Source organism: Taudactylus pleione, unplaced genomic scaffold (assembly GCF_031769625.1).
Source record: "Taudactylus pleione unplaced genomic scaffold, aTauple2 ptg000397bl, whole genome shotgun sequence".
Classification (NCBI taxonomy): Eukaryota; Metazoa; Chordata; class Amphibia; order Anura; family Myobatrachidae; genus Taudactylus; species Taudactylus pleione.
The window spans coordinates 4,860,001-4,873,136 of record NW_028284799.1 but is presented as its reverse complement, the minus strand read 5'-3'; the positions used below and the strand labels follow the sequence as shown (position 1 = coordinate 4,873,136).

Below are 13,136 nucleotides of genomic sequence, written 5' to 3'. Positions count from 1 at the left end.
TCAAACCAGTTATCAGGGACTCTATCAGATGAGTACTTTCAGATGAATTTCTAATATTACATCCCCGTACTTAGTATAGACATGAAATGAAACATCTGCTTTCAAAGACATTAGGGAATCCACGTTTTACTACAGGATGCGATGGAGAATGTCCGGTATCAGAGACAGTGACCATCACAGGGAAAAATTACTTAATGCAACTGGATCAAGGACAGCAACAGTACCTGTTCATTGCTATCTCAGCAGGATGGTGGTAGCAGGGGGCGATACAGGAAAATATGCTTCATTTCATTATAAAGAGCATTTTTCAATGTAAACTTATTGTACATTTTTTTTATTTAAAAATGTAAAAAACTTTCGGAGAAACTTCACTGGAAGCTCGAGACTGGTGTGCATTTGTGACCTCGGTCATTCAAGCACAAAAAGGACTAACAAGCCAGGGTAAAAGGAAGGTACTATATATGTTACCACCGCCAGGTCAGCATCATAGAAAGGGTAATCAGAAAAATACCCTGGCGCCTCTATCCCACCTGTGTTAAGTAAATATATCGATGTTCCAGCTGCCAACTAAGCAAAAAGTGGGGATTGTCAGTTTCCACGCAAAAACAACCAAACAGAATTAATGCAGTGGTGCTTAGAGCATCATAAAAATATGAGATATGGTAAGAACTTACCCTTGTTATCTCTATTTCTACGAAGTCCATAGGGTTCCACAGGATTCCTTGGGGTACAGGTGATGACGTCAGGCATCGGGCACCATAGAGATAAGTTTTCAGCCTCCCAGGATGCACTAGGGTCCCCCTCCTATACCCCGCCCCCGAGCCAAGGTATCTCAGTTAGTTACCAAGCCATAGGCCGGAGGAGGAGAAGGAAGAGAGAGAAAAAAGATCTGGACACACACAAGAATCACATTCTCACCAGAGGGAGACGGAAAAAACGGTGACCAGAGTAAAGCCCATCTGCAGCACAGGTGCGACAGGGCGGGAGTCCTGTGGAACCCTATGGACTTCGTAGAAATAGAGATAACAAGGGTAAGTTCCTACCATATCTCATATTTTCTACTTCAGGGTCCATAGGGTATCCACAGGATACCTTGGGGATGTCCCAAAGCAGTATCCTTTAAGGGTGGGGACGATCCTGTGCTGAAAGGAGAATCCGCCGCCCGAAGGAAGCATCCTGAGAGGCAAAGGTGTCAAACGCGTAATACCTCACAAAGGTATAGACAGAGGACCACGTGGTCGCCTTGCAGATCTGGACTGCAGAGGCACCACGTCGAGCTGCCCACGAAGGACCCACAGACCTAGTGGAATGAGCCTTCACAGAAGGAGGAACCGGCAGGCATTCATGAAGATAAGCTTCAGAAATCGCCATACGGATCCAGGCTGCCAAAGTTTGCTTTGAAGCAGGCCAACCCTTTTTACGGAAGCCATAGAGGACAAACAAGGCGTCCGACTTCCTAAATGAAGAAGTGCGGTCAACATAAGTCCTTAAGGCCCGTACAACATCCAAAGTGGCCTCACCCACTGAAAGGCCAGGTGAGTTAAAAGCCGGAACAACTATTTCCTCGTTAACATGAAACTGGGAAACAACTTTGGGAAGAAATTCAGGACAAGTGCGCAGCACTGACCTGTTCCAATGAAAAATCAAGAAGGGGGTATACAAGAGAGAGCCCCTAAATCAGAAACACGTCCGAAGCTGTGGCCAGAAGGAAACAGTCTTAGCTGTTAGCCATTTAAGATCCACTGAGCCCAGTGGTTCAAACGGCGGTCCCTGGAGAGCCCTCAGGACCACAGCCAAGTCCCAAGGCGCCACAGGTGGGACAAATGGCGGCTGAATTCGCAGAACACCTTGCATAAAGGTGCGCACATCAGGGATTGTAGCAATCCTACGATGAAACCAGACAGACAGGGCAGAAACCTGCACCTTCAAAGAAGCAAGGCGAAGCCCATGGTCTAGTCCCGCTTGTAGGAAGGCTAGCACTCTAGACAGACTAAACTCCCGCGGTGCATAACCTCTCGGTCGACACCACTGGAAGAACGTATGGCACACGCGATGGTATATTCTTACGGAAGACGGTTTCCGAGCTCTTAGCATGGTTCGCAATACAGAGCTGGAAAAGCCCCTGGACCTTAACATGGCCATCTCAACAGCCACGCCGTCAAAGACAGCCGAGGCAGGTCCGGGTGAAGACAAGGACCCTGTGACAGAAGGTCCGGTCATAGCGGCAACCGCAGAGGACTGTCCACGGACAGACCCCGAAGGTCTGAGAACCAGTGCCGTCTGGGCCATGCGGGAGCTATCAACAGGAGCGTTCCTAACTCCTGTTTGAATTTCCGGATTACCCGCGGAAGAAGGGAAAACGGAGGGAACAGATAAGCGAACCGGAACGTCCACCGGACGGACAGAGCATCCACCAGAGACGCCTCTTTTCGTCTCTTGTGCGAGACCCGTACACCGGCAATTTGTTGTTGTGTCGGGACGCCATGAGGTCGATCTCTGGAAGACCACACCTGTCCACCAGCAGTTGAAAAACGTCCGGGTGCAGGGACCATTGCCCCGGATGAACGTCCTGGCGACTTAGAAAGTCCGCCTCCCAGTTTAGCACTCCCGGGATGAAGACTGCTGATATGGCCGGGAGATTGCACTCCGCCCATACCAGGATTCGGGACACCTCTACGAGAGTTGTCCGACTTCGGGTTCCTCCTTGCAGATTTATGTAGGCCACGGTGGTAGCGTTGTCCGACTGGACCTGCACTGGGTGACCTTGGAGAACCCGATGTGCCTGCCGGAGGGCATTGAACACCGCGCGGAGCTCCAGAATGTTTATCGGAAGCTCTGTTTCTGCCTGAGTCCACCTGCCCTGGAACAAGTGTGGACCAGAGACTGCTCCCCAGCCCCGAAGACTGGCGTCCGTTGTTAACAGGACCCAATTCGCCACCCAGAACGGACGACCCTTGTTGAGATGGGTCGTCTGCAACCACCAGGCTAGGGACAGGCGAACCTCCGGAGTGAGCACCATCGTCTGGGACTTTAGACTCTGAGGCAGTCCATTCCATTTGGACAGGATCAGGTGCTGCAGAGGTCTGCAGTGAAACTGGGCATATTCCACCATGTCGAATACCAACACCATGGAGCCCAGTAACCTCATCGCCGAGTGCAGAGACACCCGGCGGCTCTGTAGACAACTGCGCACCCTCAACTGCAAGGCAGAGATCTTTTCCCCCGTCACAAAGATCCTTTGCTGTCCAGACTCCAATAAGGCTCTGAGGTGCAGAATCCGCTGAGACGGGATCAGGGTGGACTTCTGCCAGTTTATTAACCAGCCGTGCCGTTGCAGTACCGCAATGGTCAGGTCCAAGTGGCGTAGAAGGAGCTCCGGAGATCCTGCCACTAAGAGAAGGTCGTCCAAGTACGGCAACATGCGGACTCCCTGCAGCCGCAGGGAAGCCGCCATGACCGCCATCACCTTGGTGAAAACACGTGGTGCTGTCGCCAGGCCAAAAGGTAGCGCCCGGAACTGAAAGTGTTCGCTGCGGATTGCAAACCTGAGGAACTGCTGATGGCGTAAAAGAATAAGGACATGCAGGTAAGCGTCCTGTATGTCCAATGACACCATGTAGTCCCCAGGTTCCAGCGCCAGAATGATGGACCGTAGGGCCTCCATCCGAAACATCGGCACCCGCAAAGACTTGTTGAGAGCTTTGAGGTTGAGTATCGGACGAAACGACCCACTGGGTTTCTGCACCAAAAAGAGATTGGAATAGAAACCCTGGCCCTTCTGGGAGGATGGAACAGGCACTATAACTCCAGCCTGGAGCATAGTGTGCAAGACCTTCCGCAGTTCCGTGGCTTTGTTCCGGTCTGATGGCAGACTCGTGGTGAAGAGTCGAGACGGGGGTCTGTGCCGGAAGGAGAGGGCATACACGTGGGAGACCACCTCGAGAACCCAAGTGTCTGTCGTGGTGACCGACCAACACCGGGCGAACTGCAGCAGGCAGCCTCCCACTTTGGGATCCCCCAAAGGGAGGCCCGGACCGTCAGGCCGCAGGCTTGTCATCTGGCTTAGGGGCCGGACGCCTGGTACTCCAGGCCTGCTTCCGGGGCTTGGCCGATTTTTTGGGGCCAGCCTGTCGGGGAAAGGATTGTGCTTTAGGCCTACCCTGGGCCCTATAAGGCCGAAAGGACGACGTACCTGAACCGGAAGGAACTGCAGCAGACGGGAGACATGCCGATTTGGCTGCCGTCAGTGTGGCTACAATTTTGTCCAGGTCCGGAAAAAATAGAACCTCTGTTAAAAGGCAACGCTTCCAAGCCCTTTTTGGAATCAGCGTCCGCCTTCCAAGATCGCAACCATAAGGTGCGACGAGCAGCCACAGCTGCCGAAGAAATGCGAGACGCCAGGGTACTGATATCCAAGGCCGCTTCGTTGATATAAGTGGCCGAATCCCGGAGATTGCCGATCAACTCCATCTGTTCAGCCGAACAGTCGGAATCGAAGGACGCCTCCAAAGTGTCAGCCCAGCGCTCCATAGCTCTGGCTACCCAACAAATGGCCATAGCCGGCCTAGCTGCCCCCCCCCCCCCACCAGGGAATAAATGGACTTTAGGCAGATTTCCACCTTACGGTCCGTAGCATCCTTTAAGGAGGACATGGAGGGCATGGGCAACGTGGCACTTCGGACCAGGCGTTTTACATGGGAATCCACCTGTGGCGGAGATTCCCACTTAGCAAAATAAATGTCCGCAAACGGATACGCCACTGCTAAACGCCTTTGAGGCTGATACCGTTTGCCTCGATGTTTACACGCTTCCTCTAGGTGGTCCACTAATTGCCCCGAAAAAGGAAACACTGTGGCATCGCCCTTAACATCCTTGAAAAAGGCGTATTTGGATTTTGAAACCGGAGGCTCCTCATCCTCAATAACTAAAGCAGTGCGGACTGCACGAATAAGGCCAGGTATATAAACCTTAGCATCCGACTCTTTAGTACGGGGAGGTTCCTGGTCAGAAAGATCCAGAATCTCCCCATCATCGAACGTCCTGTCGTCATCCTCATAAGGAGCAGACAGAGACGCCACCGGCTGTTTGTGAGGACGCAACACAGACTCCCCTTGCAACACGTCTGACAAATGCTGTACAGAGCTTGTTAACGAATTAACCCACGCAGGCACATGAGCGACCTGCGGAGGGGAAATAGGGAGACTGTGGGGTACCATCAATTGTCTCGGGAAACCCTGCATGGGTGACGACACCACTGACTGCTGGGACAATCCCATCTGAGGGAAGGCAGGCTGCGGAGCTAACTGGCCCACGAGGGTTGTAAGCGCTTTGGCGAAACAGGCCCAGGGCGGTTCCTGTACCGGAGCCGTGACAGTAATCGGCCGCGTCAATAAATAACACTGCCGACATAGCCCCTCCGCACTACCGTCCCCCTCCGCTATAGGTACCTTGCATGTAGTACATAAAAGCTGGAGAGGAAAGTCACTTTCAGACATGATGGTAAACGTGTGGTAAGTATGTGACCCCTCTCACTGATACTCGTAGTATAGTGTGAGACCACCCTGCAATCACCGCACCGCAAGGGCTTTAGTAGAAAAGGATCAGGGACAGTGAAAAAGCTGACAGTAGAAATGAAAGTACAGGCAGCAGCGCTAGCAGAAGTCACATACAATGCAAAGAAATTCAATTCCTGCACTACCAGCGCTGATAATCAACTACACAGACACAGAGCCTGGTAGGACACAGCGCTGCATACACAGACCTGAACCAGACGGAGGAGAGGTATGCCGGGGGACCCAGACCGCGATGCCACCGCTTCCACGCTCACCATGCGCTATGTAAGATGGCCACCGAGGAGCATAGAGGAGGCCGGCCTGGGGGAGGAGCGCTGCCACAAGGCCAGTCAGCACATGCAGAGAGGGCTGTGTGCAGCGGGGGAGGCGCCGGCTGTGAGACAAGGAAGGCACGCATTTAACCCCTGGGACGCCGCAGTGCTACCGCTCTGCTGCGGCCCGCTGTCCCAGGGGGGTAGTGGAAGCGCAGGTTAGTACCTGGCTCCACGCTGCAGCCAGTCCCCAGGGAGCCCCCAACCTGGGAACTCTGGACCATGTTTCAGTGGTGGCCCACCGCGGGACCCCGCTGCTTACCTGCTGTCCCCCTTAGATCCGGCCATGGTCCTGAACATCTGGGGTCACCGCTAGCTGTGACCCCAGATGCCTACCAGCATCCCCGGATCGGTACCGGCTGGGGTGTAGGGAAGACAGCATGGACGTCAGGACTGACTGTCCATGCTGTACTTCCAGATGTGCAGCCACAGCTGCATAGAAGAAAACTTCAGGGGCTCTTCATGGCCCCCCTCTAACAGGTGCAACCGACTCCGGCCGGGCACCAAACTAAACTGAGATGCCTTGGCTCGGGGGCGGGGTATAGGAGGGGGACCCTAGTGCATCCTGGGAGGCTGAAAACTTAACTCTATGGTGCCCGATGCCTGACGTCATCACCTATACACCAAGGTATCCTGTGGATACCCTATGGAACCTGAAGTAGAAATACACAAAAATGGTAAACTCACGAATGAATTTATTAAATAAAAATTAATACACCTGCTTTTTGAGAAAGCCGTGTACTATAGAGAAACGCGTTGAAGTCTACAGGTGTCTTGCTGTTTTGTGCACCTTACATCACAGAAGCCGCTCCTTGCTCTGTGATATCCGAAGCACTTGACATCACAGAAGCGATTTTCTGCTCTGGGCAGTCCGGCAATTCAAGCTGCGCCGAAGCTACATTACTACAGCTATACGGAGATCCAGCGTGACATGATTCACTGGGGAAACCAGCAGTCATATTTTGGAGTGATTACCTGGAACTGGCTCCCCATACCCTCCACTTACAGCCCGATGTTGCTGACAATCGTCAGCAGCTTAACATTGTAGCTGCTGTTAACCATCTAATACCGGGGCTAAGAAGGGAGGACATATTCAGTGAGTATCACAAGGAATTTCTCCTACAAATACATCCAGCCATATATAAAGTATGCCACCCTATATATGTAAATATAGCTGAACTGTGACTCGGTTTCAAAGCGCTGGTAACTAATTATTCCCTTCTGTTACATAAGGAGGATTTATTCTCAAGCTAACATTTGAGACTGTGGCTTCATGTTGTGCTCAATATCAGAGTTTTCTACTCAAGCAACATTGTATTGAGTATTAAGATTTGCTTATTTTTATATTCTGTATTCTATTTGCTCTAAAGTTTAATGTTTGTATTGTGACTTATTTTGACCTTTACTCCCGGGAACTTATAGTTTGTTTATTAATTTTTATTTAATAAATTAATTTATGAGTTCACCAATTTATATGTGTATTTTATGATGCTCTAAGTGCCACTGCATTAATTCTGTTGAGCATTGTAGAGAGTCTCTTTAAAACAAAATAGAACCCAAAGTCTTTTCAGTTGTACAGTTTGGAACTTTGCTGCTGCACAGATGTATATAAAATATAAAAAAATGAAATTTAAGAATCTAATTTCTAAATGCTAAAACCCAAATAACAAATATACAATTTTTGTATAAATTATAATAATTTTTTTTTGTGTACAAAGTCTAGCAATATTTTCTCTAAAATGTTTTGATATTTCACATTATGCTATAAGACACAGTTAGGTACCTATAGACTAAAGAAGTGTTGGAGAAAAAGTTACATCTGTATTTGCCGCAAATTATTCTCTCTAGAGTTCACCAGGTGCTCACACAGTGAAACAGTGGTAACCCCACATCCAGATATGTATGTCCAACAAAACTCCCTTGTCCAGTTTTAAAAGTAATCAACCCACCGTGCACACTTCAAAGTTACGAATCAAAGTAAAAAGACAAAAAGGTCACGGCAGCACACAATGGGATATAAAAAAAATGGTAACATAATTAACGCAAGGGTTTATCCATTACCACTTGCAAAATCCTGAGGTTAATTACATATGAGGTCCAATCGGTAATGATGAACAGAAGCGTTGAAAGACCACTTGGCTGCACAGCTATTCAGGTCTGGTGTTTGCTGTTTCTTTTCAAGTAGCGGTCAGCAAGTTTGTAGCCAGAATGTCTGCTGTTGAATAGCAAAGGTAATTGACATCCTCACCAAGTGGATTTTTCAGTCCAATTTCAATACTTTTTTTAAAACTAGCAAATCCTCCATAAAAATGTCATAGGTTAAGCACCATCTCTTGTGACCTTAACTTGGAAGTAATATGTCTTTGTAATATTAATGATATGGGCAGAAGTTTGCAGGAAAATGCATGTGGAAGAAAGACAAGAATTTGGCCTTTAAGAGGACTTTATGTGTTGGTATGTAATAAGCCACTTTTATGAAATAAGAGTAATAACAGTAAAAAAAAATAAAAAAAAAAAATTGCATACTTCCTGTCAGAATTATCCATTATTAATTGTCAAAAAAAAAAAGAACAAAATAGATTTATTTTTGTCAGAAGCTTTTAAGAAAATTACATTCTGATATGTCCAATCTCTCTTCGCTGTGTTCATTGGTGAAATTGTCCCTACATTTCTACATATTTTAAACAAAAATATAAAATACATAACACACAAAACTGTTGGTGAAACTAGAGGTGTATGCAGATAAATGTGTTTAAGAGTCTGCTGCCATTCAACTACAACGTTGCTCTCAAAATTCCATCTTCCGCAGCAATTTGATCTTGCTGCACGGCTCCATTCTGCTCTCAGCGCTAACCTACGAATTAACGAGGATCACCAGCCTTGATTTGGGCATCAACAGGACAATTCCAACAACTGGAGTGGGCCATTTCCTGCTGTATTACCAGCATGTTATTGGAGAATATCCCTTCCTATCAAGGAGCACTACACCTGGCAGCTGGAGTGTGCTGTTGATGGTGCCCTGAAACAGTTAAGAGAACCACTGTACCAGAGATTGTTCCTTTCTAATAAGGAGCGGTGAGATTCAATGTTCAGACTTAAGGTTTAGGGGCTCCTGGGAGGACATAGGGCTAGGCACCCCCCTGGGATCGGGTCAGGCTAGGGGAAGGGGGGGGTTAGGATTAGGCACCCCTGGGGGGAGGTTGGAGTTAGGCACTAGGGGGGGGGTAGAGAAGGTTAGGGATAGTATAGTTACTTACCTTGTCGGGATCTTCGCTTTTCTGTCTTCCGGTGTCGGTATTACATCCGCCGGGCTCACGTTCGGCAGTATATCATACCGATTCCGTATTTACTTTACAACCAAGAAGCCAGGAAAGCAGACTTTTGATCACAATAGAACTCTTTTGTAAGAGCCTGAAAGTTATATAAACTACATATTGCAAATCTACTAAAAATGATGGCTCACTCAATAGTGGAGAACGGTTTTGAAATGGAAGATTCTCTGAGTATACCATATCCCATTGTGTGTGCTGATGTGCGCGATATGGAAACAAACATTTTACCTACATCCTAGGTTTCGACTTGCAGTAAATGTACCTCTGAACAAATCAAGGATAATTTAAAAGCTGTTAATTATAACATTAATTAACAATGACCATAAAACTCAACAGATTAGGCATTCTCAAAATACAGCCAGTGGCCACTTAATTAGGTACTCCTTTCAAGTACTGGGTAGAACTGGTGAGTGGCCTGTACACCATCTGAACCTCTTGACCAGGTCAGCATGCTTTTGTGCATGACTTTGCTGCCACATGATTGGCTTATTGTATATTTCCATTATCAAGCAGATGTATTTAAATGATTATACAGAACACTTCGTTAAAAAGCTCAGGTTAGATGGTGTTTTGAATATATTTACATAACTAAGAGGTTTCTTAGCACAGACAAACTTATGCCGGTAATTGATGAATATTTTACATAATAGGGACATTTTTTACATTTAAAATAAAGCTACCCACTACCGTCTGTCGACTAAGCCTGAGCCACGATACATTACACCAGCTGATACCCCTCAAGGAAGCCCTGCATCAGTGCTATATATTAAATACAAAATATACCATTAATAGAAATTGAATAATATATTATGAGAACTATATATTACCTCACTATTATATAACCACAGTCGCATATCTTCTTCTTTTATGCGCAGACGCTGTGAAAGATATTCATGGATTTCTTTTATCGTCTGCATTCGGCTGAAGCACCCAGTATATGCCAAAACTCTTTTTAGAGGTGCATTTGGGGATGGCACGTTTCCTGTTTTGTAAAAAAAAAAAAAACAGACATAAATACCTACTGCATTCAGGTATATACGCCATGCTTATTATGCTATCCCACACTATACCTAACACAAGTACTGCATTATATTTGCTTTTGGCCTTCTGTCAAGATGCTAAGCTTCTGATTTGATGAAGTGATATACGCCACTAAACGGAAGTAAAAAAGACATTGAATGGGATAAGACTACAAAACGGTGCTTAATTGTATTGAATTAGATAAATGCGCAGCTGTCCATTAGAACACATTGGCATGTCTGCTTTGATATTAATGATTACTTTATATTACAAAGCAATTAGAAACTTTTAATAACAAATATTAAAATGAAAGCCAATGATGAGCTTTGGTTTTGCTAATAGATCAGTGTTTGAAAACATTGACAAAAACAAAATCTTGATTACCAGTAATAATCTCTTCTCATATCATGACATGTTCCCTGACAACGAGTGTAATGCATCTGGGATACTATTTCTATTTCGTTGTTGTGAAACACTAGGTATGATTACTTTCTGTTTAACTTAGAACAATGCTAAAACAACTCTGCAGGCATTTTGTAATGCCTGCAAAAAGTACAACACAAGGCTTATTTAATAACATGGTGCAAAACGCAAAGCCATGCTGTAACCTTAGGCAAGCAGTCACAGAGCTATTGCGGAATGTTGATTTCATGCTGCAGTCATGAGTACTGTATAATAGGCACGTTCAGCTGTGCTCTCCTTCCCATGGATCCCAGAGTGATCATTTGGCAACAGGAAATTATGAAAAAGGTCAGAATGGAACGCTAATAAGTGGCACACCTAACGATGTTTTGTATCAGTTTTATGTTTACTGTTCCTTTAAACTCTTCTGCTGCAATGGTTAACCAGCAGAACACTGCTTTACTGTGAACCACCACATAATTATTGGAGCAACTGAACAATAGCATCAAAAAGATAGCATTTTTGTAGGAGGATGTGATTAAGAAAAATTACAGTTTTATTAACAAGTTATTTCATCTGCTGCTAGTAAAGCCTAGAAAGTTTTATGTACAAGGCTTTGTGGAAGAGAAAAAAAGGTTCTATATTTTCCAAGTTTCAGGAATGTAAAGCTCATCTAATGACTTCGTAGCAGATATTTTTTTGCAGCCAGCAGCTATCTCCTCTTATTGACAGAAAAGGAAGCGAGGGTAAAATACAGATGGATACAAGGGAAAGTAATCAGTATCTAAAAAAGCTAGAAGAAAATGTTGTTTTGCATCACACACGAACGCATGCAACTTCTATCATTTATTATTTTTATGTTGCAGTATATGATGTTTAAACCCAGGGACTGCAAAAACTACAATATCCACATTAGATAATTTTTTCCCACAGCTGTAATGTTTTTCCTACATAATTGAAACAGAAAAAAAAATCATGATCGTTACTAGCTATGGAAAGTAAGGCAGCTTTTTTCTTTCGGCTTCAGAGCTATTCCAATTTTTCCTAAAAATCTTTATTTTAAGGAAAGATTGTCAGGACCTGCTTAAAAACCCCTTAACATCCCCCCCCCCTTCCCCCGACATGTTGAAGGTCTCTTCTCCTCCTGAGCCTCGCAGGTAGCAGGGTATCTCTGCCTCCTTCTGCAGCTCTTCCTTCTTCTCACTGACCATGGGTGGGCTGGAGGGCCAGACACAGCTGTTGGGCTCTGGGGCCAGGAGCTCTAGGTGGGCCGGCTGGAGGCCAGCAACTGCATTCCTCCAAGATCTCATCAGATTCTTTAGCTGGAAGAGGAGAAGTGACGGGGGCGGCAGACTAATTTTCATTTTTTTTCTCACACAGGTTTTGGCGGCAAAATAATTTGCGGGTTTCGGGAGGGCGAATTCCCACTGTCAGGGACGCCAATCTCGAGTCCCGGGCCCGGAGAGAATGGTGACAGATGGTGCTGCATCGGCAGCCAGGGAGACTTTACATAACGTCAATGGCATTTCAAATATGGCACAGGCCGTGAGCCTGCCAGAGCTCACGGGACAATAGCCAATCAGGAGCGGCCGCTCCTGATTGGCAGACGGTCCGCGAGCTGTGATTAGTTCTCGGCCAGCACAATATTTGAAATGCTGTCTGCTACCTGGCAAGCTGTAGTGAGAAACTATTAAAGCCTTCCCTGCCCTGCCCCCCCTGTTCCAGCCAGACTTCCCTGTCTCCCCCCTAGTCCAGCCAGCCATCCCTGCCCTGTGTCCTGCACTTCTCCCCTTCCTTCTGGTCTTTTATGTGGATCCGGCTATTTCAATATATTTTGTGTGGTTTTCTATATACGAATATATATATATATATATATATATATATATATATATATAGAAGAGAAGGGGTACCTTTGGTGCGCTACAACTTTGAGTATTAATTGAACAGAAGAAATTTCCACCACTTAGGGGGATTTATTGCAATATTAGCTGTTGGTCAAACACAACCCTCTAGTTAGACTTCAAATCACCATAAGTTTATGTTTTGGATATTGTTCATAAAATAAAAGCCCTATGGTAGCCCATAATTCTTATACCTGAATATTTTATTCTTGGTATATCAACAGAGGTAAAAATATAAACAATTTACAATACAAATAAATACATAAATCGCATAAAACAACTTTTAGTGAACCTGCCCCAGTACAGAAGGATAGATGTTGTTATCTGCCACCTACACCTTTACAGGTGTGAGCTCTTAGGTGGACTTCTTATGTGGTAGGTGCAGGTTTTTCAAAGCGATGACCCTACGCATTTCGTCAGGGGTAAACACAAAAATGGAACTGGTCTGCACAAACACTTGATGATATGGAACTGGTTAGAACACTCAGTAGTATAAGCTTATTTTCTGGAAGTATAAGTGTATGTCTTCCTCTGTTAGCAGTAATTTACTGATTTACTGCTAACAGAGGAAGACATACACTTCATTGGACTGAATAG

The 13,136-nt window shown here is 46.0% G+C and overlaps 1 protein-coding gene across 1 annotated transcript in view; it reads right to left on the bottom strand.

Annotated features, from left to right (window-relative positions):
* USP32 (ubiquitin specific peptidase 32) overlaps positions 1–13,136 on the bottom strand; it is a 220,236-nt gene that overhangs the window by 36,958 nt on the left and 170,142 nt on the right. The window contains exon 17 of the mRNA XM_088446361.1: positions 10,044–10,198. Within this exon, the coding sequence (XP_088302487.1) occupies positions 10,044–10,198 (155 nt within the window). The remainder of the gene's footprint in view (positions 1–10,043; positions 10,199–13,136) is intronic.